The 27,011-nt window shown below is 45.8% G+C and overlaps 3 protein-coding genes across 7 annotated transcripts in view; 2 read left to right on the top strand and 1 right to left on the bottom strand.

The window, feature by feature from the left end:
• The window catches only part of slc2a13a (solute carrier family 2 member 13a), a 30,129-nt gene extending 17,058 nt beyond the window's left edge, over window positions 1–13,071 (top strand). For all 3 annotated transcript variants that reach the window (XM_029825446.1, XM_029825447.1, XM_029825445.1), the window contains 7 exons: window positions 429–537; window positions 7,500–7,663; window positions 7,737–7,857; window positions 9,470–9,595; window positions 9,724–9,842; window positions 9,986–10,138; window positions 11,355–13,071. In XM_029825446.1, coding sequence (XP_029681306.1) covers window positions 429–537; window positions 7,500–7,663; window positions 7,737–7,857; window positions 9,470–9,595; window positions 9,724–9,842; window positions 9,986–10,138; window positions 11,355–11,581 — 1,019 coding nt within the window. In that variant the 3' untranslated portion in view covers window positions 11,582–13,071. The remainder of the gene's footprint in view (window positions 1–428; window positions 538–7,499; window positions 7,664–7,736; window positions 7,858–9,469; window positions 9,596–9,723; window positions 9,843–9,985; window positions 10,139–11,354) is intronic.
• On the bottom strand, window positions 12,984–16,490 carry redic1 (regulator of DNA class I crossover intermediates 1). 2 transcript variants are annotated; one of them, XM_029825448.1, is made up of 14 exons: window positions 16,158–16,490; window positions 16,044–16,083; window positions 15,820–15,967; window positions 15,541–15,673; window positions 15,391–15,448; window positions 15,084–15,314; window positions 14,908–15,029; window positions 14,680–14,816; window positions 14,539–14,608; window positions 14,421–14,454; window positions 14,318–14,345; window positions 14,139–14,224; window positions 13,346–13,997; window positions 12,984–13,268 (listed from the first exon to the last, which is right to left on the bottom strand). In XM_029825448.1, exons 1-14 carry the CDS (start codon window positions 16,178–16,180, stop codon window positions 13,231–13,233), a joined length of 1,800 nt encoding a protein of 599 aa, XP_029681308.1. In that variant the 5' UTR covers window positions 16,181–16,490; the 3' UTR covers window positions 12,984–13,230. The 2 variants fall into 2 exon arrangements, with proteins under 2 accessions (XP_029681308.1, XP_029681309.1); XM_029825449.1 differs by having other exon boundaries at window positions 13,124–13,264.
• A 181-nt stretch (window positions 16,491–16,671) lies between these two features.
• On the top strand, window positions 16,672–26,927 carry LOC101073714 (ATP-binding cassette sub-family D member 2). 2 transcript variants are annotated; one of them, XM_029825355.1, is made up of 12 exons: window positions 16,672–17,094; window positions 17,235–17,796; window positions 17,970–18,150; window positions 18,533–18,654; window positions 20,661–20,823; window positions 21,096–21,190; window positions 21,325–21,470; window positions 22,593–22,738; window positions 23,585–23,669; window positions 24,036–24,161; window positions 24,250–24,505; window positions 25,761–26,927. In XM_029825355.1, exons 1-11 carry the CDS (start codon window positions 17,051–17,053, stop codon window positions 24,452–24,454), a joined length of 1,875 nt encoding a protein of 624 aa, XP_029681215.1. In that variant the 5' UTR covers window positions 16,672–17,050; the 3' UTR covers window positions 24,455–24,505; window positions 25,761–26,927. The 2 variants fall into 2 exon arrangements, with proteins under 2 accessions (XP_029681215.1, XP_011617025.1); XM_011618723.2 differs by having other exon boundaries at window positions 16,855–17,796.
• Window positions 26,928–27,011: the final 84 nt, after the last annotated feature.

Here is a 27,011-nt window from a genome sequence, read left to right as displayed (position 1 = left end):
GCAGTCGTCAGACATGTCACCTGTGTGTGTCTGGACGTGTTTATGGGCTCGTGGATCTGATCTTTTGCCACAGTTTCATGCCTGTCTGGCCCTTTTCTCATCCTATTAAGTCTCCTGCCCTTGTCTCTGAGGGCAGAAAAGCCCTTTCTGGCTTTGTTTCGGAGGCAATCAGGCCAGAATCTAGGTGTCAAAAATGTCTCTAAACACAAGTGGTCGCGCACATGAAAATGAGCCAAAGGCAGCGGATGGAGCTGCAGAGCCGCTGCCCTCTCGACCCCAGCCTGTGAAGGTTACGGCACTTTCACGAACCAACTGTGCGAAGCTTTTCTGCAATGCAACAATGTTACTGTGTCTTCGCTGGGATCTGGTGCTGTGACTGAAATTAACATTTTTTTGTGTGTTTTCCTGTGAATTTGTGGTGCTTCCAGACGGCCCTGTGATCTGGCGCATGCTGACCTACCCGCCGACTCGACGAGCCCTCCTGGTGGGTTGCGGTCTGCACATGTTCCAGCAGGTCTCAGGAATCAACACCATCATGTGAGTGAAAGCAGACTCAGATTTCAGACTTCGATGATTCACAATCATCAGCGATGTTTCCGTCACCTGTCATCAATAAAACAGGAGACTTTTCTGAGGGCATCAAACTACCAGTGACAATAAAACTAATTGAAAACACGTTTTTATCTCCTTGGCCTTGAGGGCAAATCGATACCAAAGCATGGTGCTGATTGTGCGTGTCACCAAACCCCGAGACGGATGGGCTCCCTTTTGCTCTCATCTCGCGTAACCTTCCTTCATCCCCAGAACGGCGGAATTGTCTGTGGCCGCACGCGGAACGTGCGGCCGCGGCCCCTCCGTCCTGTTTCCGTGTCTCCGTGGAAGGAGATTGTGTCATCTGTCTCCGTCTCACATTCCCTCTGAGATGAACTATATTACAAGCTCTGTAAACAATCTGTGGACGTGTGCTGTTGCTTAGCAACCCTGGAAGGTGAAAGCAGTAAGATAAGTGTGCCGCTGTGTGTGTCTGCACGCATGTGGGATTTAACGCGTGCCATGTGACACTCAGGACTTTGGGGGTCTGCGCTTGTGCACCTGTGTGACGTGCATGCACGTGAGACGTGTGCTCGGTTGTGTGTATCTGTGTGTATCTGTGTGTATCTGCGGACCTGCTTTCATGAGGCTGTGTTGTGTCACTGATACTTGTCGCTCGTACTTGCCACCTGCTCGTCATTCACTCTCCTGTTTAAAGCCCGTTTGTCAGTTCCTGGTTATTTCCATTTTTAATTAATTGTTGCAGCTTTTTTGTAATTGTCTGTGTGGAAACACAGCGATTAAGCTGTGATTAGCGCCGCCAATATGTTGGATCTGTTACAAATGTGTGTAATTCTCACTAAACGTCTGCCTGTTGACTGCCGGCCTTCTCGCTTTTGTTCGTCTTGATTTAAACAGTCTGAGCTGCGCCAACAGAACCTGTCAGTCTTTTTCTCTTCCAATTAAATGGCTCCGCAGCCAACAAATAGACAGAAATGTTTATTTATTTGCTATAATACCTCCAATCGATATCTGATGATGTCTCCATTTGTGCAGTATTAATGTAAACAGACATTTGGCAGCGTTCAAAGATGGCTGATAATGACATCGAGTCACCAATATCCATGTAAAACTAAGATATGAAACGATATCCAGGAGACTGATGATACAGGACAATTGATGAGAAAGTGAGATTCATACTTCGTAGTTATTTGTTATTTATTGTCGTCATTTAAATATAAGATAATAAACGGTGAAATGCTTTTTTATCATCTTTCTCAGTGCAAATATGACAGTGGAAGCTGATTTTAACCACATTCATTAACAAGAGCCGCACATTGAACTGTGCATAAGTGACATATGTCTGATGTGGATGTTCATGTTCTACTCTCTGATTTGGTCTGTTAGCACATCCTGTTATCTAGAGCATGAATAAGAATCTCAGCACAGAGCCCACGTGATTAGTTTAGGATGGTAACAGCCCCGGTGGATCATAATCACCCTAATTAAGATTCAGAATGCACTGAAAAGAGAAAAACAACATTGTTTTAGCAGCAAAGGAAGATGCTAAATTTGGAGCTCAAACTCAAAAACATGGGAGCTCCTTCTCCCGCCCTGTCGATACAAATGGATGCAACAGGCCTTCCAGCAGACATATGCTTTGCCTGGACTCGATTTATTCATCCTAATCTGGGAATGTGTCATCCCACACTGTCCTGACAGCTGTCTGCATTATTATAATTTTCCCCAGCATGAATCATCTCGTGTCTTTACTACCTGCAATGTTTGTCCCTGAGCAAGGCAGCAAGTCTTCCCCTATTAGTCGTGAGGAGTAGCCCAGAGCTAGTAAATTGGGCTTGGAGACAATCTGTAGGCCCAGGACCCTCCCCGTCCCCCAGCTGCTGTCTCTGATTAATCCAAGGTTGGCAGACAGAAAGACGGGAGGGCGGAGGGGGGAGGTGGGGGGGGGGCGCTGGCAAAAATGACTGTCACGTTCCAGGACACAAGACAGACGATGATTGTGTGTTTTTTGTTAGCTGAGCTTGTTTTTTTTCCATCTCGTCTTACTTGGAAATCTTTAAGATTAAGGAGATCAAAGACACACCGTTCCCACACATCTGCCCTTTCATCTTTTCCTTTCTGATGCTGCAAATTGTTGCTGGAATCCAACGGGGCAAATCACGTCTGTAATCGAGCGGATCTGTGATGTCTCTGAAATATGGGATGGTTCCTGTCCGGCGTCAGTTTCATCGCCGCTCCGTAAAGAACTGCAAATGAGCCACGGAACCAGTGTTTGCGGCTCAAAGCAGTTTTAATTTTACAGTTTAATGTCCGTGCTTTCTCTCTGGGTCTCCTGTGCCGGTGCCGGATATTTTAATTGGGCGGCTCAGGTGCGTGAGCCTGACAGAGCTGACATCCAGAGGCTGTCAGAGAGACAGAGAGGTGACGCGGCTGGAAAATGTGGTGACAGACCGCTTTAATGATGCGGATCCAGCCTGGCCCCCTCAACTCTTTTTCTCCTTTTTCACCTCTTTTGTCCTCCTCAGGTGCTAATTAGCTTCAAAACACAATCATGTCAAATTGTATGCATTTTTTTTCTACAATGGGTTCATTTGTATTCTTTTTTATGTCAAGCACATGAAAAATAAAGTAACAGTTCAGACTATTAACAGCTATTCACTATCAACAGCTGCGCAAACATGCACACGTTTTTGTTAACAGCCGAGTTAAAGTGGATCTGACGGCTGCTATGGAGAAAACCTCTCAGCACGTTCACGTGCACAGAAGACTCATAAAACAGCACGAGTCTGTCAGAGATTCCCATCTGATGAGCGATGTGTTTGTCAATAATACATTTCCCAGGAACCACAGTGGTGCCACTCGGCGTGCACGGCCGGCTTGTCTCACTGCCCACATGCGTTCACGTCCCAGAATGGCTCCTCGTTTGGCCCGAATGATGGGATGGTTGCCAGGTAGCATGATGACATGGACAGATTAGTGTTTTCTGATCTTTTTCTTTTTTTTACCATTTACTGGTCCGCTGAGAAAAGTGGAAATATGTGACACAGCGGTCGATGAAATTACATGAATTAGCCACTGGATCATTTTAATCGAATCAGCCACAGAATCTAGCATGTAAAGGTCACTATGGGCTGGCGGGAATGGCTTTGTCAGCCTGTGGGCGCGCCCTGGAGTGGGTGGAAAAGCAGAGGGCCGGATGATAGAGATAATGATGAGGTGGGCGGCACGGAGGGGTATCGAAGGTGCTGACAGGCAGAGGAAGGGTCAGATGTACATCTAAATGTATGTCTTGGGCATTAAATGTATGTATTTATGGAGTTCTATGATGGAGGACCCAATGGTGGGAGGCTTCAGATCATTACCCATGTTCCTGAAATCCTTAGATCAATGTTTGACATCATGACGGCTGATTGTGTTTGTCCAGAATTATTGATCCTGCCAGTTTTGGATCAGAGCTGACCAGATGGGCAGAAAGCACTCGCTGGTTTTAGGTAGTTACAGTTCGGTAACAGTGGCACGTTAATCTACGGTTACACAACAGATTATTTATCATTTATGACGCTGCCATGATTTTGTCATCGCACAGCGGTAGATTTTTTGTCAGTGTCATGGGCCAGTTGGCCCTCACAGATGGTCCCGCAGACAAATGTCACATTGGAAATGTCACAAAACAACAATGTTTACATGGTCTCTGCTGGCACACCCCAGAGCTTGTGTGTGTGTGTGTGTGTGTGTGTGTGTGTGTGTGTGTGTGTGTGTGTGTGTGTGTGTGTGTTGGAGTGAATGAATGTCCTCCTCCCTGAGCTCCATTAAATTTCTCAATAATGAGAATCCTTCCAATCTACATTGTATTCAAACCCAGAAATCAGGTCCTACTGGATCAGCCTGACCTCTATTTACACCCTGTCGGCTCTGCTAAAGCAAGCCTGTCTTCTTGCTGGTCTCATTGGGAGACTTGCCCATGTTTTTATGTGAGAGGAGACAAAAAAAATATCCTTTGGTTCTTCTTTTATTTGTTCACATCATAAAACAGACACAGTGAGTTCATCAAGAGAGGAGATGTGGCTGTTGCGTCACTGGCTAACGTCACCTCAGGGCCACGAGGTGTTGGTGTGGGGACAGACTGGAAAAATGTGCCATCGGAATGGAAGAAATGTGATTTAAAACATCTCAAGATCCTTCTTGAGATGAGAGGGATGCGACTTGTTACAGTAATTAAGGAGGAGACGACAAGCTTCAGCAGCTCTCAGCTACCCTGTACACACACAACACACTTGTTAAAGCGAATTCAGTGAAAACAAGGGTTGTCGATAAGCCATTGATGCTCCAGTCGTTAGAATCAATCTGCTTGTTTGGTCTCAGCATTTTGTGTTTCAGCGCATCAGTGACGCAGGTTGGTTTTTATATGCATTCATTTGAAAAATAGGTCAGTTCCCCTGAGAATCTCCATCGCTGCATGTCTGCGTCTCCCTCACTTCCCGTCTAATCCATCCGTTCTTGTTTCCACACCTACAGCCCTCCTTCTCTCCTCTCTCCATCCCTCCGTTTTTCCTCTCACCTTTCGATCCACTCCTCACTTCCGTCTCGCCGTCTCTGCCTCGCTCACAACAACACACTTGTTGGATGGATGTTTCATCCATCCTAATTTCCCCCTAAATCCATACTATTACCTTATGTAATTGTATTTCAGCATAGATGAGGGAAGTCTTCTCTCCTTCTCTCTCACACCCTCACAAATACCTACAGGTTTGGCGAGTGCTGCTGCAGGTTTGGGATTCTCACAGTCTCACCGTTCTGTTGAGTCTTCTTCAAAATGCTCCTAAATCCATTGAATTTTGTGCCCGAACAAGGATCCATCAGAGAATGAAAACCTCCAGTTAAAGCTGCAACATCTGCCCGTCAAGATCCATGTTGTTGAGGCAAAACGTGTCTTTTAGAGGTTAAAACTCATCTTAATTTGTGTCATTATTGACCTCCCCAAGGCAGTTAATAACAAGGTTATTCGTTAACGCCGAGGTCCTGGTTTGATGTTTGATGCAGGTGTTTTTAGCCTAGGCTAAGTTAAGCTAGCTAAAGTATTAACTACAACATAAATTACTGTTTTGATTGTTTTTCAACTCTTCAGACTGCACAGTTGACTTTTTGGAGGATATTGAATAACTCAAACAGTATCGATGGAAGTGGGGAAAGACTGCCCCCTACATGTGTGGAGGCTGTGAAGATGTAAAGAATCAGCAGAGAGAGCTTTCAAGATTAAATGGAGTTCGTCCCACTAGAGCTATTTCCCTCTAAGAAGCCCAGTTCTTCGTCAAGGGTGAACGACGTCCACGACGATCCAGTAATGTGTCAAACGTGTGTCGGTCTGATGCCTTCAACACCAAAATTAGCCGCGAGGGCCGCCTTCACGAGCCACGGCACATAGAGATGAATCCATTATCCCAGCTTCAGGGTTAAATCTCTTCCACTTTCATCCGTAGGTACAAATAGCAATTCTCTTTTATTTCCTACCTGTCGCCCATTGATTTTCCCTGCTGAGCTCAGTCCTCTTGATCCTTCTTCGCCTCAACATTGTCACACTCCATGATAGCACCGGAGGAGAGGGTTAGATTTAAAGCGTGACAGAAGTATTGATCCTGAATTTTGTCCACCAGATTAGAGGGCAAATCCCACCTCGCGTGTGCTTTGCTTGTTCTCTTATGTAAATCTGTCAGGGCACTAATGGAAGAGAGGATGACATCTGTGGATGTGCTTAAATGTGGCCTCGCTGTGCTCAGGTGACCATGATTCCCAGGAGGACTTCAGGGGTGTTTGGATGAATTCTGTCCAGTTTGATCACACTGGCTTATTAGGGCTGGTGCTCCCTGTGGTTCTGACCTTTGATGGTGGTATTTCAGGCTCCGTGTCAGCACAGACCAGGACTGGAAGCATATTGTTTCCAGTCAAACTGGTTCCTGCTGATAGCTGCTCTCAACTCTAAATGTAGGTTGGTCCTGACTGGCGTGCGAGGAAATTAGGTGTAGTAGCGTAAGACTGCGCGTTGTAATTGGACGACTGTTGGAGGTCTCTTGGACTTCATGACTCTATTTTTTTGCTGCACAAAAGAGCTTTTTTCTGTTCCTACAGGGTGTCTAAATGAAAACAGCACGACTTTGTGCAGATAAAGTGTTGAAGTCTTTTCTTTTAACATGTGTTTCCTTCTATGTGGGCCTCCGGCTCTTTTGTTTCATTAAACACCTGCCAACATGTGTGTGCGTCCAGGTCAAACTTCCCACATTGTCCCTTTTCCCACTCCAATTGGACACAAATGGCGGGATGGTAAAAATCCATTATGCAAATCTCTCAGCTTTTGTTTGGGGGAAGAGAGCAAGCGAGAGATAAGAAATCTTTTGAAGAGAAGCGGGATGCTAATTCTGCAGCCTGAGAGACACACGGTGCTAAAGCCTTTTCCCCCGGATTTGTGCCGCGTTCTCTAATGGCGTACGTGCACATTCCCTCAAAATCAAGCTGCATGATTAAGTCAAAAATAGAACCGACGCAGGTGTGTGGCCGCGTTTTCCAAGTTCTGTATTCACGCTGGAAGTGGGAAATGGGCTGAACGCAGGCGGCTGCATTGTTGGAGCCTTTGCTGAGGCCGATCAGAGGTAATCTGCCTGCCTGGAGCAAAACGGTGCAAGGGGGAGTATAATTACACTGTATGAAAGCAGGCTGGGCCATTGAAAGTCAGCGTTGAGGACATTTTTAGCCGATCGCCTCTCCACGCCGCAGATTAAAGACTGACACTGAAGGAGAGGGGCAATAATGAGATTTGAGATCGCATGTCATTAAATTTGGAATGTTATTTTATTACCTTGCCATTAGGTGGAGGGAAGGCCATCTTGTTTCGTATTTGCATTTGCACTCTATGGAGGGAGATTCTGCCTCAACCTCCGGTGGTGTTTATCCCACAGGTACTACAGCGCCACCATCCTGCAGATGTCAGGAGTGCGGGATGACAAACTGGCCATCTGGCTGGCCTGCCTCACCACCCTCACCAACTTCCTGTTTACCCTGCTGGGCGTGTGGCTGGTGGAGAGGGTGGGACGCAGGAAGCTCACCCTGGGCAGCATCTTAGGTAGAACATTTTGAACGTCCACGTGCGGCAGAGACGGTTTTGCTGCATTTTACAGTGTGTTTACCTTCAACAGGTACTTGCCTGAGTTTGAGTGTGTTGGCCGTTGGATTTCTGATGTCAGCCCAGCACAGCCCTCCCGTCACTCTTCACCCAACAAACCCATCTTTGGCCAACTCCACCTGCTCCAAATACCAGTGAGTACCCAGTCCCCAGTCCCAGGTCCCAGGTCCCAGGTCCCCAGTCCCAGGTCCCAGGTCCCCAGTCCCCAGTACCCAGTCCCCAATACCCAGCACCCAGCACCCAGTCCCCAGTCCCCAGTCCCAGGTCCCAGGTCCCAGGTCCCCAGTCCACCAGACAGCAGTCTCACACACATTCTCGTCTACAGCCATGAAATGTCACTCCACATAAGCAGTTTTGTGTTCCTTGTGTTTAAGGTTCACAATTTTCTGTCAATTTGAACAACATTTATGTCCAACAGCCAAAGTAGAGTCAACATTCAATATCAAATACACACCAACAGAAACACCGAGGCGACACACTGGCTGTTAAATTTCACTTTGTCACATTACATCACTGATAACGGTGAAAATAGAAAAATGGCGAGAGAGGCACTTCTGCACTCTACAAAAGCACTCAATGTTTTTGGGGTGTCAGACTTTCCATCCAGAGTGTGTGAAGAAGAGTGCACTCAGCGCTGGAGAGTCAGAGATGATGAAACCCCTTTAGAAGAGTCATTACAGCTTTTCACATGTAGATATTTTTTAGCATGTAGAGTCGAGTCGCTGCCCAGGAAGATCCGTTTGTTCGGGGTTATCGAGCCCCGTCAAGGTAGGCTTCAGCAATTATATCTGCCTCTGCTTCATAAATAACTAAACAAACTAAGGGTTGCCATGGAAACAAGTCTCCAGGTATTACTGAGGGTTGTAATTATCATATTTCTTTGGTTGTGTGGACGCTGCGGTCATTTAAGGAGGTGAGTGCCTTCGCCTGACCCCCGGTGCGTCCACGCGACCCCACCAGTGGTCAACTTACGCTGACAACACTACCTCCATCTTTGCACCATTTTATCAAGCTAAAACCAGTTTGGATGCTCCAACAGGCCGCGAAATGATGGTTCAACATTGTGTTTTTTCCTCTAATTAGCAGAAGATGCTAAAAATGCCACTATATATAATCTAATCTCCCTCCCACACACGTGCGCGCGCTGGCACGCACGGCCTTCTTATGCTGTTGAGTAGTTTGATTGAGAGTGGAACAAAAGAAAAAGTGCACCTGGTAGTTTTGCGCTGATGGTTTATTTTGGGCTCTGACACGTCTTGATGGCACTTTTCACGTCAGCCTCAGACTCAGGTTACAGATTTGAACCCAGAGCAGGACGGAGCCCGAAATAAAGACCCTCACTTTCATCCCTTTAGCTCTGCTCCGTGGTTTCGGTGCCTCTCTTTGGATCTGAACTAGCGTTAGCATCCTTGCTCGCTCTCCTGCAGGCCGTCGCTGCCTGCTTATACAGTTCAATGATATTATGTTCAGCTCATTGGCCTCATTATAGCTTGACACAGAACAGGCAGCATGTTCCACTCTCCTTCAGACGGTTCCTTACATCCTCCTTCATTTGTGAGCACAAGTGGACTTTTAATGGATGCAACATAATAATGCCAGGATCAAGCTGTAATAAAGGTGAATGACTTCCTGTAGGTGGGGACACGCCCATACATTCATTTCATTTGTGTTACTAAAGTCTTTCTTCTCTGTTGCCTTTTGTGTAATATCTGCAGTAGTTTTCTTGCTTGTGTCTTTGGTTTTCAGGCTGTGCGAGCCGTGCATGCTAGACCCCAAATGTGGTTTCTGTTACCGTGAGAACGGCTCGGCGCTGCTCGCCTCCTCCTGCGTGCCCGTCAATAAGGCCTCCACCGAGCACGCAGCGTGGGGCAGGTGAGTCACAACACGCTGAGCATGCACACATGCACGTCAGGATCTATTTGGTGCAACGAGACCAATGTTGCTAATGCTAATATAAGCTGTGAAACTAGCAGCTAATGACACAAACCTTTGTCTTCCAGGTGTTCTAACTCCAGCCTGATGAAAGATCAGACCTACTGGGCCTACAATTACTGTCCCACCTCGTACTCCTGGCTGGTGTTGCTGGGCTTGGTGCTTTACTTGGCTGCCTTTGCTCCAGGTAGCTGAGGCGCATGTTGATGAGCTCATCACACTTTTATTTTTGTCACATCAGTATATACTGACTCTCCTGTTACCTTTGGACGTCTCAAAACACAGGACCTAATTTAAATAGACACGATCTTCCTGTCCTTTGCATCTCAGGGATGGGTCCCATGCCTTGGACCATCAATTCAGAGATCTATCCACTGTGGGCCAGGAGCACAGGAAACGCCTGCGCGGCGGGAGTCAACTGGACCTTCAACATCCTGGTGTCCCTCACGTTCCTCCACCTGGCTCAGTATTTCACTTACTACGGTCAGTCTCTAGCTGTTGAGAGGTTAAGACTCATATTTGAGGTCTGTCCTCATCCGACTGTCTGGGCCACTGCTGCTGCTGCTGCTGTAGCTGCTGCTGCTGTAGCTGCTGCTGTAGCTGCTGCTGCTGTAGCTTCTAGTGCTGCTGTAGCTGCTGCTGCTGTAGCTGCTGCTGCTGTAGCTGCTGCTGCTGCTGTAGCCGCTGCTGCTGTAGCCGCTGCTGCTGTAGCCGCTGCTGCTGTAACTGCTGTAGCTGCTGCTGCTGTAGCTGCTGCTGCTGTAGCTGCTGCTGCTGTAGCCGCTGCTGCTGTAGCTGCTGTAGCTGCTGCTGCTGTAGCTGCTGCTGCTGTAGCTGCTGCTGCTGTAGCCGCTGCTGCTGTAGCTGCTGCTGCTGTAGCTGCTGCTGCTGTAGCTGCTGCAGCAGCTGTAGCCGCCGCTGCTGCTGTAGCTGCTGCTGCTGCTGTAACTGCTGTAGCCGCTGCTGCTGTAGCCGCTGCTGCTGTAGCTGCTGCTGCTGCTGTAACTGCTGCTGCTGCTGTAGCTGCTGTAGCCGCTGCTGCTGTAGCTGCTGCTGCTGCTGTAGCTGCTGCTGCTGTAGCCGCTGCTGCTGTAGCCGCTGCTGTAGCCGCTGCTGCTGTAGCTGCTGCTGCTGCTGTAGCTGCTGCTGCTGTAGCCGCTGCTGCTGTAGCTGCTGGTGCTGCTTGTGTTCCCTCGCATCAAGACCAGCAACAGACTCGCACCCCAACATCTCAGCAGCCCTCTCTTTACTACCTTCCTCCGCAGCGGGTTTCTCCTCAGACAGGAAGGAAGTGACCTTTGTCCACCATCGATCTATCAGGTTGGATGCGGAAGCATCCTGAGATTATTGCTTTTGCGCCGCTCATCCGTTTCTCTGTAGGCGATCACGAGGTTGTAGGTTTACTGCTGGTATTTACAATCGTGCCGACTTCAAAATGGCCGCCTGCTTTGGCAGGAAAACAAATCCCAGAGGAGAGAAAATCTCCTGAACGCTGAGGTTCTTTGCCTCCAGCGTCTTCTGTTGACACGGCTAGAAACACGGAGGGATCCATTCTGTGCCCTCAGGCTGTGCCGTCGTTGCTCCTTTTGCTGTTCATGAGTGACAACAAGTACGTTTGTCTGTAAATTGCTGTAAAAACCCCAGCACTGGCGTTCGCCTCTGGAATTCTCCCGTGACAAGAGCGTTCTTTTGTTTTCAGGAGCTTTCTTCCTCTACTCCAGCATGGCCTTGTTGGGCTTCTTCTTCATCTACGGCTGCCTGCCGGAGACCAAAGCCAGGCGCCTGGAGGAGATCGAAGCGCTGTTCGAGAACCAGCTCTGCTCCTGCGGCGCCTCGGATTCAGACGAAGGGCGCCAGGTCGAATACATCCGCGTCAAAGGCTCAAACTACCATCTATCGGACAACGATGCGTCCGACGTGGACTAGAGTCTGAGCACCGTCTCACTTTTAGCCGTGTAAAACACATCAGTCAATCAGCAGAAATTCAGTGTCCCTCTCCAACACCCGGAAGGGAAACACGACTGTTTAACACACTGTATGTCCACAATATACGGGATCGTGATGTGCTTAACGTCCAGAATATTTTTTTACATTTTCTGGTTGGATGTCATTTGTGCTTTATATATAAAATAGTTTACAAACAGTGTTTAAAGACAGTCGACCTACAGCTTTATGTCGGTGTTCCAGTCTACCATTATGCCTTTGTGTCTGAAACTTAATTAAGATCTAGTTTAAAGCTTGTAGCACACACGACATCAGTTCCTATTGGTGCCTAAACAAATGAGTTAGTAGCATTTGATATTCTCTGTTGGTGTTTTCTTAAATTTCACCATTATCAGCATCCCAAGCTGCACTGCAACAAATGATTAGCAACTATAGCGTTAGCATTTTTTCACCAGTCTGCCGCTTAACTCGGTCTTTTTCTGTGGTTACTTGTTAAAACTGCCCATAACGTGAACCATCTCTGGCTGTTGTTGTTGTGCATTTAAGAAAAAAGTAACGTAAAATTACAATTTTTGACCGATGCCAGTATCTCCTTCAGTTTTGAACATGGCGTGTGTTGTGAAGGTTCCCCATGGCTGTATCCACTACAGCTTCTTTTATCAATAAGACTTAGCTTTTCCTCCTTTTTTAATGTACATATTTGCCTTTTATTTCTTTTTGTCTTCCTTCATAGCCTTATGTACAAACAAGCATATCATTCAGGTGGTTTTTTCCCATCAAAAGTGCAGGAGTTGACTTTAGCATCATTTGCTAATGTTTTGTAATATTGTAAACAACGTGAGGTAACACCTTGTGAGTCGAGTGCACACGCTGTACATGTACGTGTCTGTAGCAAACCCTGTTCTGAGTGAACCAGACCACTATTACTAACTGTGTAAATTCCCGTAAAACATGACAGGATATAAAGGCAGAAGATTTCTTTGTTTCCGATCTGTCACAATCGAATGCACAATCACAGCGTTTCGTGACCTCCCTCACTAAAAATGCATCTCTTTACATTTTACTTGCTAAAGGACAGACTATTCACATGGACGGGCAATTCAATTTGCACAGATTTGAATATTTTTGAAGCAGACCCAACAGAAGGAAACATTAAGATGTCAACCTGGAGGATGTGCAGCTGTGATGCTGCTGCTGCCGATTACGGGTTTCTACCGTTTCAGAGGATTTACGAAAAAAGACCCTTACAAATGTTCCGTCTACTATATTTGATTAATGTTCAGGCTAAATGTTTTATTAGAATTTATATTCTCTATATTAAAAAAAAGCCTACATGAAATCTGAACACTTGAAGATATATTACGAAATAAACCAACTTCAGAGAAACTGTAAAGAGTTGTGGGTTTATTCCGCTGTTCGAACAAACACTGCATGCTTTGAAGAACTATTAAAGAACCTTTGAATTAAAAGAACTCTTGTGTTTGCTCCATCTTTCCTTCTTACAAAGTGAGCCTAATTCCTCCTTTGTTGCAGTAGAAGCAAGATGTTGGCCACCTCTTGGATGCTTTCCCCCTCTGCTGAGGGGCTGTTGACAGCTGTCACCTCCTCTCTCCCTTCATCACACAAGCTTTTCATCCGACGCTCCTGCGTTCTCTTACTTCTGGCCTCTCTCATGGGAAGAAACACAGTTATTATCAATAACGACAACCCTTTCCCCCCATATGAACCGACAGGCTTTTCTTTTACCTTTGCTGTCACTCAGAGTATTGAGAAAGAGGTTTATCGGTCCTTCTACAACGACTTTGCTCTCACTGTTGTTATTATGGGATTCATCCACGAGGTCGGTGCTGGATTCACAGCTGGAGCTGGGTTTTTTCCTCCTCCGGGGTGAGTTGATGCTCCCTGCCTCGCCCATTGAGGCCGTGCGAGTGTCTGGCTCCACAGCGGCGCCACACTGCCCCCTACCGGCCGGACTAAGGTGTGACACGTCAACAGGTGGGTGGCAGATGTTCATCTCTCTGACTTTACTGGCGACGTCTTCAGCAGAGCTGCATTGAGTGGAGGCATCCCGCATCTCAGCCAGGGGACGAGGAAGCGTTTGACTTCCAGCTTCTTGGGTTTCAGGCTTCTTGCATTTACATGCTACCTCGCCAGTAAGGAACTGGCTTTTCATTCCCTGGCCAGAACTTTGAGCAACATCCTCTGGGATGTTGTGAAGCTCTCTGAGGTTGGATTTAGGTTTTAAATGTGGGTTGAGAAGGCTGGGTCCTTGCTGTGGGTCACCCAGGTTATAGTTCAGGCTGTCTGCACAACAGACTGGGTCCATATATGCGGAGCAAGCCTGAAGGTTTGGTAGCAGAGCAGCGCGACACTTGCAAGACCCCCAACATTCTTCTTCCTAAATAGAATTACATTAGTTATTAATATGAGGTTTTTAAATATATATCAAAAACAACACCATTAAACAATTCCACAAAATGTAATCAGCTAATGAAATGATTTCAGCTGACCAAGACCTGTGTGGGTGTCCGTAACTCACATCGTTTGAGTCAGAACTGCAGTGATCTCCTCCAGAAGAGGAACTTCTGTCACAACCATTCATGAACCCACCGCTCTCTTCAGGATCTGATGCAGGAGCGACAAAAACCAGTTCAATTCATACACTTCTCCAGTCCAGACTTTACAAAATTATCCGATGTATGATTCAGGAGCACGTACGAAGCTCCAAGTCCAGCGTGCTGGGAAACTAGAAACAGAAAAAGGAAAAATTAGGGTAGGTGCCAGACTGCACCGTTAGGTGGCAGTAGAGCGGCGACCTTACCTTCACACCCCCAGAATGGGACTCGGGGACGGTTCTAACAAGAAATTCAAGGTCAAATAAAGCATTTTTTCCAGTAAAGACCAACCAGTGTGGGTGTTCTTCATTTATGAACACATACTGTGGCCTTGAAGAGCTGACTGGGGTGTCGTCTTGGAGAAATATTCTTTTCCGTCGCTCAAATTGAGGAGCTGAAATTGAACGTTATGGTGAGTGAAAAAAAGGCTTTGTGAGTGTGCAAATGTCCAAAGCAAGTAGTCACCTGCTCTTTCACATTCTGTAGTGCTGCACCCTCCAAAGATGCCTCCTTCAATCTGCAGCTCACGTTCTGGCTGCTTGAGAAGGAAGTCCAACAAAGGCTCATTGTCCTCCGCTTGGTTGTTGGAGAAGTCTGTGTCTCTGTGCCACCACAAATAAGTTAAAAGTCTTACAAAGCCACCAGCTGATTTGTGTATCATAACCATCCATTATGTCCTAATGTTGTCCTCACCCCAGCACAGGACACCCAAACGGGACTCTGGTGTTAGTCTCTGTCTGGAAGAGAGGCAGCTTGGTTCCGCTGGACCAGGGGACGGAGTCGGTCATGCTTCTGGGCTGGGAGAAGGGCTGGAACTAGAGATAAGAGTGCCTTAATGTACTGAAGAAGAGTGTGATGGAGCCCTTTACCTTGGTGTTCTCCATTCCTGAGATGTCCCAGGTTGGGTGTGAGAAGGAGAGCGGTGAGTGTTTCTGGTGATCAAGCTGCAGTGGAAACACGCCTGTGGAGGTGGGATTACTGCGCCTCGGAACGCCACCTATGGAGGGAGCGATTGGGAAGGGGCTGAGGAGGTCGGGAACACACGGTGTGTAGTCGGGCACGCTGCTGTCCGAGAAGGCCGACTCCAGAACCGGGGAGAGCTACAGGACAGACACGTCAGTCAGGCTTCAGCAAAAATCTGAAACCTTTTCAAAAAGATAGTGAAAAGTGATCCACCTGTCGATACTTAAACTCTCTGGGAATAACTTGCTTTCTCTTTCTGGATTCTTGAGCACTAACCAAAGTACAGACGTAAAAATATTGGGTTATTAAACACGATAGATTATTAACACGCTGGTTTAGAGCTCACAAGTTCCCTCGGTTCACCTGTCCTGCGTGCTGCTTTCAACAAGACTCAGCTGTGATGGAGAACAGGGGCTCATCGGGAGAACCAGAGATCCGTTCCTCTTCTTTCTGGATCCTCCTTTACTGCTGCCAACAAATGTCACTTTTGGAGGTTCTGCGGGTCCAGTCACGGTGTTAGACTCGAACATTAACATTCAGAATAATGGACCTGGCAAATTCTCGTCTGAGCCGTTTGTGGACCTCCAACCAAGCCGTCCCACCTACGTCCCTGCCCCATTTGTGTCTCCACTATTGTCTCACCTTTTCTTTCTTTCTTTGCAGCGATCTGATTGACGATGAAGAGGGTCACCAGGTCCATGCTGGCAGAGCTGCTACCTTGAGGGGACGCAGCCAGAGACAGACCCAGGGTTTTCAATTTCTGCTGCATTTTCCTCCTTTCAAAGAACTCCTTTAGGAAAGCAGAAACACTCCAAATGAACGAGGCAGATGACATTTATCTTTGTGAAGCCAGTTTGATGCCTTACTCTCTGTTTCTTTGTGTCGCTCTTCATCACTAAGCGGTTCCTGTAGCCACAGGTATGCTAACGTTACTGAACAGCCAATAATAAGCTAATGAATCAACCAAGCCCGTTACTTACCTCGAACCCCCGACCCAATTCATTTTAGTAGCATTAACTATCAAGTAATATATGGAGTTAAGTTAATGGCTTCATTTGCTCGAGGCTTTTGTTAGGTCATGTTTGTTTGCTATCACCAAGGTTGTGCGCAGCAACTTATTCCTCCACGCGCCACTCACAAATATCGGAAATAGCTTTAGAATTTTTATCAAGCTTGTGAAGAGAAAATAATAACCTATGAACTTAATAACAATGGTTATTGGACTAATTTTTACTTTTAAAAAAAAACACACTTTTTTTTTAATTACAACGGTATTAATTTATCATAATAGCCAATCTTCCTGCCGGCCGGGGGCGCGACCAATCAGAAAGCCGCTGCAGATGCGTAAGGCGGAAATGAGCGGTGCCAGAAAGCGGAAACACAAACAAATAATTTAATAAAACAAAAGCACGAACGCGTAGGGCTAGCCTTTAACTTTAGCTTTAAACTGACCGTGAGGTTTTTATTTTGACAGCCACAAGCGGATTTCCCGTCGATCTCAAACGTGTAACTTGACAGACCCGTGACAGAAAATGAGCAGGTTGTAGCGGTGCATCTACCGGGCTGGATTCATAGCAATATTGTCATCAGAAGTCCTTTTTTACATCCACACGGTGAGTCATATTTCAAGGGATGGATTTGAAGAGGATCGTCATCAGAAACGACTAACGTTCAAAAATGTCAAACATCTTCGATGCTGCGGCCAAAGTGAAATGGGACCGCACGACTGCGGCGAAAAGAGCCGTGTTTCTTGCGGCGGCGGCTTACAGTGTCAAAACGCTGTACCCCATCATTTGTAGGCAGCTCAGCAAGAAAAGGAATGCGCGGAATCACCAGCTCTCAAAGGCGGAAAATGGTTCTTCTTGTTTGGTGAATGCGCACACGGAGGATGCAGCGTGCAAGAAGACATCACCGGGGGTAAATGCAGAATTTTTCAAACAGATTCTGGAACTTGCTAAAATCCTCTTCCCTAAGCTCGTGTCAAAAGAGCTGGGGTTACTCTCATTGCACTCAGTGGCTTTGATATCCAGGACTTTTTTATCTATTTATGTGGCCAGTTTGGACGGCAAGATCGTCAAGACAATCGTGGAAAAGAAACCCAAGCGCTTCATCCTTCAGCTGATCAAATGGCTCCTCATTGCCATCCCAGCCACGTTCGTCAACAGCGCCATTCGGTACCTGGAATGCAAACTGGCTCTGGCCTTTCGCACCCGGCTGGTGAACCACGCTTACCGGACATACTTCACCGATCAGACCTACTACAAAGTCAGCAACATGGATGGGAGGCTGGCCAACCCGGACCAGTCTCTGACCGAGGACGTGATGATGTTCTCTCAGTCAGTGGCCCACCTTTATTCGAACCTCACCAAGCCTATTTTAGATGTGATGCTGACCTCCTACACCCTGATACAGACCGCCAGGTCTAGGGGAGCCAGCGCATCCGGCCCAACTCTGTTGGCCGGACTGGTGGTTTTTGCCACAGCTAAGGTCTTGCGTGCCTGTTCACCAAAATTTGGCAAGCTTGTGGCTGAGGAAGCTCATAGGAAAGGCTACCTCCGCTATGTGCACTCCAGGATCATTGCAAATGCTGAGGAGATTGCTTTTTATAGAGGACACAAGGTATGTAGTGTGGAGGAAATGCATACATTTCATCCCATAACACATTTATTACAGTCTTCACAAGTGTTCACAAGCAGGCCTTTTGATGATGACTGTGGCCTGAAGTAACCCCAGATGTTTGATTCTTAACTAAAGTGATTATGGAGATAACGGGCTATTTTTGTCACTTGCAGGTGGAGATGCACCAGCTGCAGAAGTGCTACCGTGCTCTGGCAGACCAGATGAATCTGATTCTGTCCAAACGACTCTGGTACATCATGATCGAGCAGTTCCTCATGAAGTACGTGTGGAGCAGCAGCGGGCTTGTCATGGTGGCCGTGCCGATCATCACAGCCACTGGCTTCGCTGACAATGGTGAGGAGGCTGTTATTATAGACACACACTGCACATCACACATTTGAAGTGCCCTTGTGTCACTTCCACTTTTCACTCTGTGGCATAAACACAAGTCAGCGCACATCAGGATGGCCCAACGGCTCCTGCTTCCTTCTCATGCCGGCAATGATCACAAAAAAAGTACCAGCCAACCGCACGTGCTTGACATTTCAGATGCATCCAATAAAACTGCTGATGTCTTTCAATTTTCGTACTGTTCCTTCTGTCACTTCTCATATTTAAATAAATCATTTTCATTCTATTCTAATGGACTCAAATCTCAATGTTGCTTATGTCCTCGCAGCAGATTTGCAGGTTTTTCAAGCATGTGTTTTTCCCTTTGCTCTCTTTTGTGATCTAGAAATGGCAGATGGGCAAACGCAGGTGATGGTGAGTGAAAGGACAGAGGCTTTTACGACCGCCCGAAACCTCCTGGCCTCAGGAGCTGATGCCATTGAGAGGATCATGTCCTCCTACAAAGAGGTAAACACAGCTTCATATCTCTACCCGAGCACGGCCGACCACTCTACCGCCTAAACTACAGCAACCTCCAGATAACATATTCTTTAGCTGATGGGAAGATGTTGTATTTGGTAAATAGTTCATGGTTTTCAATGGGAAACTGTTTTGGATATTACAGCGGGCAGATGAGATCCATAGACGGAGGGATGATGTCGAGATTGCTAAATAATTAACTCATCCTTGCTTAGCGGTTCATCCATTCCGCTGTAATCACGCTCGTGAAGCCCCGCACACGTCTGCAGGAGTCCTGGAGTAAGGAACAGCTGAATGAAAAGCCTCATTCACACTCAAATCCCAGGTCTTTTTTTGCTCTTTAATCAGCCCAAAACTAGCAGGTTCTATTCAGGAATTCTTTCACTCTGGCTTAACTCTGCAATCCAAAAGAGGATTTGGCCTGCGACATATATTGTGGCACCGTTCCCTGGCAGCACAGATGGATTGTTGTCTGCCTTGGATCACATCTGTGGCGAAAGTGGCGTCCCATTGGACGAAGGTGAGCCTAGCATAGCGTGGCATACGAATGGAAGTTTCAAACCTTTCCAAAATGTGAGTGGGCTGTTGTCAGCTGCTATTTGTGACTCACCTCTTTTCAAAATCTTCCCATTGTTCGGGTGTACCAACTGGAGGAGTCACAGTCTCACAAGCCCCGTATTACTGATGCACCGGATGCCCGTGTGGGTTGTTAGAGGACCATAACCAGCAACACTGGGTGTATTTATTTCAATAAACAAATCAGGGACGTTGGAGTTCATCCTATTTGTTTTATCACACGTGTGTGTGCATAACACCCCTCTGCGTGCACTGTGATTATCTGTGCAGCTGCAAGCCCCTGCATGCAAGGCCTGCAAAAGTGTTAGTGTACTTTAGTGGGCACATTCCTCAAGCAGCTCCAACCTCTCTGCCTGAAGTACAGTGTGTCTGTGTTGTATGTGTTCTGTAGCCTTGCTTTCTTTTGACTGTTCATCCTTTTAAAGCCTTTTCAGGCTGTATCACAACACAAGCGCTCACGACTTCCTATTTTACTGTTTATAACAACCAGTTTCAACTCCATAATGGAAAGTGGGTCTTAACATTCTAATGTAATCTTCTATAATTGACTGAAAAGAGATTGAATTAATTCATGTGTAAAGTGGGATATACTGTAGCAGCATGACCTGTAGACGTAACCAAGCATTAATTGGTTGGTGTAATGGAGTATTGTGGATTGGTGGAGTATTGGATTGTTATGGGACAATGCAAGTAGTTTCTCTGATATATAAAAAATCCAACACAGAATTTCACAAGATTTAGCCTTCTAATGTCACTGCAGGCCAGTCAGCACCCGCTAGTGTGTGTGTGTGTGTGTGTGTGTGTGTGTGTGTGTGTGTGTGCGTTCTTAGCCAGGCTGTGAATAATCCTCCATCTGTTGATCTTTAAGCCAGCACTTCTGTATCTCTTTCTCACTTTCTGCTTGAGTATCTTTTCGAAGGTAAATGTCAGCTTGTGGTGGTTTTACCAATAAAGTGTGTGTCCATAATAGCAGAATACACACCTTTCACCACCATTGGCTGACTTATAATTCTGAGATTTTTCTTATTCTTTCACCGTGACAGTGATATAGTTGGCATCTGGATGATCGTTCAAAATAAAGATCCTATACTATAACATCTGGTGGATTTTAAGTGCCTCTTGAAGTCATTTTTATTTCATTCTGATTGGTTGTTTGTTTCCCCTTTGCATCGTCACATGACTTCCAATTCCTCAATTCTGTTTGAAATCATCAAGGTGTGCAAACACTGAAGTGTCCCACTGCTGGACGTAGCGCTGAAGCACAGAGTCGCCGGCCATGACTTGGCTTTATATTTCCACATATTGTGGAAATACAGCCATAAAGTCATTTACAAAATTAGATTTTCTGTATCATATCGTGATGATCCCAATTCAGGGTTCTACACAAACTTTGACCACATTGTGTTGTGTCGGGTTAGGTCACTGAGCTGGCGGGCTACACCGCCCGGGTCCACAACATGTTCGTGGTGTTCGATGACGTCCAGAAGGGCGTCTACAAGCGCTCCTCTCTGTCCGCCACAGCAGGAGCAGAGAAGAAGAGCAAGCCTGAGATGCACATAGAGGGACCACTGGAGATTAAAGGTAGAAACAGGAAGTCAGCAGCCTACGCTTGTAGCTTTGGATGTTTGTGCTGAAGATTCTGGTTAGATTCGACCAGAACTGGTGCTTAAAGCAACCAACAGGTTGAGAAGCTTGAATGCATGAAATCCATTTGACCCGAGGATGAAGGTCCTGCTAGATTAAAAGGCTCGGTTAATCTCAGAGATAATTCACATCATATCTACAGCATAATCCTGCTTCACATCAACTCTGAATTCCCACTAATTCTCTCTTCCTTTCCTCGCTCTCCTCAGGTGAAGTGATAGACGTAGACAACGGCATCGTGTGTGAGAACGTCCCAATCATCACGCCGAATGGGGACGTTGTAGTTTCTTGCCTGAACTTTAAGGTATTTTAATTGACTTGTTTTTAAAAAAGGTTCAGAATATTAGAAGTAATGACTACAAAGAAGTGACTTCAGAGCTGCGATCTGGGACCATATAAGCAACATGCAGCAATTTTACCAGTTTTTTTTTTCTCCAGGTGGAAGAAAACATGCATCTGTTGATCACAGGTCCTAACGGCTGCGGGAAAAGTTCCCTCTTCCGGATCCTCAGCGGCTTGTGGCCCGTCTACGGAGGCCGGCTGTACAAACCCTCTCCTGAACACATGTTCTACATCCCTCAGAGGTATACACACACTCACAAATATTCCCACCTTGCACCTGGGTGTGTGTGTGAGGGAGTGAGACTACTGAGGTGAAACAGAGCTCCGTTCGCTGTAAAATATTAACCACCCAAAATGGGTGTCAGATACTTTTTACAGAACAATTTCTTTATGCTTCATATCTTTCTTTGATGGTCACATGATGAAGATTTCAGACCAACTACTGTCAGAAACAGAAGATAATAAACAATGTAATATTTTTGCTGTGTTTAATCACCTTAATACACTAATTTCTGCTTTTCCATACACAACAAATGTCTGGAGTGGAAAAATTTGCGGAGGCAGTCATGGAAAAATCTATTTAGTTCAACAGCCCTTGGTGGAGTAGGTCCTCCGACACTCCTGAAAAGTTGCTCACTTTTTCCAGTTTGTATTCTCACCAGTAGTCCTCTTTAATCCTTACACAGGCCGTCTTTATCATAATTGTCTGGATAATTCATGCTATCCTATATTTTCCCAGTAAATGTTGGATATAGTGAGATTACTTATGATCAATTTGAACCAAGGCAATCACAGAATTGTCATTTCCTGTTTGTTTTCAATTTAAAAAATCAGAGCTTCTGGACATCCCACTTCTTCTTCTTCTTCTTCTTCTTCAGGACAACTGATAAATGAATGAATATTATATACTATATACTATACTAATATATATATATATAATGTATATATATTTACCTTGCGGACCAGTAGATTGTGTGAGATCAATAGATCCTCCAACTGAAACTCAGCTAATGTGAAAGTCAAGCTGTCACATGTAATTTTACCCACAGCTGCTTAAGAGCGACACACAGCGACACACACAGCGAGCCGCCTCCTGGAGAGCAGTGAATATTTTATAGTTAGGATGACGAAGCCACCTGGCAGCTGTAACGGGGCTCAGTGCACCCTGCTCAATAGACACAAGAGAAGCACAAAAGCTCTGCTTCCCCTTTAGAATTTGTTCGTTAAGTGTGTGAAACATGCGCTACTTCACACACACACACACACACACACACACACACACACAGTACTTTTCAAGTACTTTAATGAATGACAAGTTCACAAAGAAACAGCCTGTGAAGATGTGTGTGTGTGTGTTTCTCCAGGCCGTACATGTCGATGGGTACTCTACGGGATCAGGTGATCTACCCAGACTCTGTGGAGGACATGACTGCAAGGGGCCTCAGTGACAAGGACCTGGAGGCCATCTTGGACATCGTGAACCTCAATCACATCGTCACCCGGGAGGGAGGTAGGGCTTGTGCTGCCCGGGGCACCTAGACGTGCACGGTTCATTCTGATGTAAATGTGTTAGCATAAATTCCAACAGGTATGCAAGTCACGTGTGGCGATTGGTTTGTCCAATTAAGACATCATGGTTAAAAAATAAAGTTAAAATGGGTCAAAAATAGCTGAAGTTCAAATTAAAACTAGTCTGAATCATGTAGAGGTACAGAAGAACAAAGTAGTGAATTTAAAAAGAAATGAGAAGAGGACACAAAAAAGAGGCTGAGGCCACAAAAACATGTCATGCAGATCACACACTGATGTTCTGCTTTCCACAATACCGGTTTCTGAAAACTATGTTCATCAGATCTTTGTTGGGGAGAGTGGATGGAGGTCCACAAAACCAGTGCTGATCAATACTTCTCAGAAGACAGCTCCATCTGGTCCGCTGCTGTTTGAACTCCGGTCCTACAGTCGAGCTAATTGGCAGCCACTCGCCTCTCATTTCCCAATAGGCAGCGCCGCTGTCACGAGCCAAATGCTGTGCGAAGCTTCGGGTCGTGAGAGGGCTTAATTTATGAATGGCCACACTGTAAAAGTGTTGAACGAGGTTTAGGTCACACACGCAACCGGAGTCCCGGATCAATGCTCATGCACTCGCAATGGAGCCTCAAAGAGTTTTCTTTTGGATAAAGAACACATCACATTATAAACTGTCTGTTGCTCCTGAGGGTCCCTCTGATGTTGGAGGTGGCGTCGCTTTCATCACCCGTAACCCTGGAAACTCTCCTCCGCTGTTCTGATTCAGAAAGGCCAAAACAGCAAAGCCTGTGAATGTATCCAATCGTATATTTTGTTCTGATGTAAACAGGCTGGGACGCTGAGCTGGACTGGAAGGACGTGCTGTCAGGCGGCGAGAAGCAGAGGATGGGCATGGCTCGCATGTTCTACCATAAGTAGGGAGAACCGGATTTATCAGTTTGCTCCTGATCAATTCAGTTAACTACACACTCTGCTTCAGACACAAATATATAAACCCTTATTAGCCATGCTAACACCTCAAAGGCCCACGCTCATATTTAATGGTTAAAAGGCCACACTAAATCATCTCTACTGCCTTTTATTTGCATCCTTTATTCACATAGGGGCCTTGTTCATGCAGCATTAATGACAATAACATCCTGACTTCTTAAACGGGACCTTTTTCCTCTCTTAAATGTATTATTAAAAAACCCCCACTGGAGCTGTCGTGTAATGGTAATTTACAGTGTGGGCTTTCTATCAAGCATGATGCATAATCCCATTTAATCTCTGCATGTCAGGCCTAAATATGCTCTACTGGATGAGTGTACCAGCGCGGTGAGCATTGATGTGGAGGGAAAGATTTTCCAGGCTGCCAAAAACGCTGGCATCTCTCTGCTGTCCATCACGCACAGACCCTCCCTGTGGTGAGACCCATCTCTGCACACGACGCACGAAATATCTTGGTCGTGAGATAAAAAGGAGTCGATTCAGCGTGTGACTCTCCACTTCCAGGAAGTACCACACCCACCTGCTGCAGTTCGACGGTGAGGGCGGCTGGCGCTTCGAGCAGCTGGACACGGCGACACGCCTCTCTCTCACCGAGGAGAAACAGCGGCTGGAGGCCCAGCTGGCCGGCATTCCCGAGATGCAGCACCGCCTCAACGCACTCTGCAAAATCCTGGGAGACGACTCTGTCCTGAAAACAAGCGAGGACTGAGAGGAGGAGGGAGCGAGGGGGCCCAAAAGGGAGAAAAGAGGAGAATGGGGGGTAAGGAAACAATGAAAAGAAATCCGCAGGGGTGGGGGGGCGGTTGGGGTCAGGGTTCGATACGCGTCTATAGGGTTGGGACTCTTACTCTACTCAGAAAAATCCAGTTTTAACTTCCCGTTTGTTTTGTTGCACTTTATCTCTTTTTTTTACATGTTTCTGAGCAGTTTCCCCTTGTTCTATACAGGCAGGGGGGTAGCTAAAGCAGTATTTCCACCAGTACCATGCGGGATCAACTGCTCCTGTACCCGGGATCTGTTTTTAGAACAATTAGTGACGCATCTCTGGTTCTAAATCTGGAGGTTTCGGCTTTATTAAACAAACATAATAGAAAGAGAGAGGCTGAGCCTGCTTAGATACAGCCGCGAGCAGCAACAGGAGACCAGTTAGACTCACAGGGCAACCAGGAGATTCCCTGATCAAATTGAATTTTGATGTTAATTTTGCATAATAATGTAGGAATGGCTGGTGGGTGCCTTGGGTGCTGCCCTTGGGTGCTGCCCTGTCCAGCCAGGTTAACCCTATATAGCCTGATTTAAAGCTCTGATACTGTGAAGATGCGTGATTGTTGGTCAAGGCTGCTTTTAAGTTCTGCTAATTTTGTACACCGTAAAAATAAAAAAGCTTGTTGTGATCCCATGCGGAGGTTTCAACCACGGATGTATATTTTTCCAGGCACAATGGGTAGATTTTAACTTTGAAAGGTAATAAGTTATTTACCCGCTGTCAAATTTATCTACAAGGTGGAAAAGTGGTGGAAAAATGTCAGTAAAAGGACAATCAGTCCAAATGTGCAGCAGAAAAGACAAACAAGCACACTGCTGTCATTCAGACCGCGCCGTTATCAGCAAAGGATCAGGAGTTTTGCTCGCTCTATAACTGCACCTGTATCATCTGTTTTATTTTATTGGTTTGTTAACACGTCTTATTTGATGATTGCACTGTGGAGACACCACTATGGAAAATTCTAAAGTCTTCTTTAGGCTCAGTGATGCTCGCACTGAAATGATGAGGTTTTCATTCTTGACACACGTTAATCACAGTAGTGTCTTCAGCTACGTGGCGCCTTTTCAATCCAGGACTTCACGGTGCTCAACAACTAGCAGAGCCACAAAATTTAAGGGCAGCAAAAGGATGAAACGCATTTAAAGGACAAACTAACAGCAGCTCATTTGAAGGCCTGGCTGTATAAATGGGATTTTAGAAGAGGTTTACATAAATACACTGACCCTGCCAGCCTTATCTCCTCGGGCAGGTCGTTCCAAAGTCGAGGGGCCCCGACTGCAGTTGTCCTCTAATCTTCAATCACAACTTTGGAACCACCAGAATGGCCCCACCAGAGGATCTCAGGCTGCAGGCTGGCTCGTACTGGGTCAACAGCTCACCTAAATATCTGGGGGCCAGACCCAGACAAACTTTTAAAGCGATCTATGGGATCTCTTGAACACTGCAGGCATTACTAGAGTTGTTTTGACACTGGCGAGTTATCAGGTTGCCACCAGTCAGACTCTGATGACACCGAGGCCAGAGAGCAGAGTGCCGAGGGAATGATGCAGAGTCTGCAGGGTGACCCTGGAACACCAGGTCAGCCTGAACTCCACAGGTTATCTTAGAAACTTAGAACTACTGTTATTGAATTAAATGAGGGTGGGGTTATAGATGATGAGGTGCTGTTTTCTGAGAAGTGGGCTTATTATTAATTCTATGCGGACCACACTTTAGTTAGCCTTTATATTCCAAAGATACATTTTTAAACTAAACATCCTAGTTAAGGTTTTCTTGAATGCTTGATCGGGGCCCACTGGATTTTAGGCAGCCATTAAAATCTGAAAATAAAACATCAAAAAAAGCCACCTTAGTTCATCGTTTTTAAACAAATTGCCTTTACACGTTATCCGTGTTTTAGCGCCATAGTGGGTCCATATGGACTACAGTGGCCAAACACAGTAATTGCATATTTTTAAAGATAAATATTTATATAATAATATAAAGGTAAATATTTCTCTTTACTTTAAAGTCTGGCTGCTTCGTTTAATATGGCACCCCATCGTCTGTTACCCTGCTTTCAATCTAATACCACGAGTATGTTTTTAACAGCTTGTATGGTTCTGCTGTATATTGTGATGACACCTTGACTAATAAAATTATTTTATTTTCGGTTAGCTATTTGTTAATTTAGAGACTAAAAGATTTATAATTTATGAATTATTAAAGGTTACAAGTTGTATTTCATATGATCAAATTGTCCCAATAACGAAGTATTTATAACATCAGCGATTAAAAAAAATCACTTGGAGACGTCACAGGTTAATAAAACTTTTTAATATACCAGAAACAGGCAGTGATTTTCCCTACATTTAACGCTTATGAAATAAAAATGTATTTTCTTGTAAATAAATACATTTTTAAAAATTGCCAAAGGTGTCCCTTGCAGTCTTTCTTAATTTATACACTTTGAATTTTCATTTCTTGCTACGGGATAAGATAACTGTGTTATTACATCTAT

Source organism: Takifugu rubripes, chromosome 18, assembly GCF_901000725.2.
Source record: "Takifugu rubripes chromosome 18, fTakRub1.2, whole genome shotgun sequence".
NCBI classification, from domain to species: Eukaryota; Metazoa; Chordata; class Actinopteri; order Tetraodontiformes; family Tetraodontidae; genus Takifugu; species Takifugu rubripes.
This window is presented reverse-complemented; position numbering and strand designations above follow the sequence as displayed.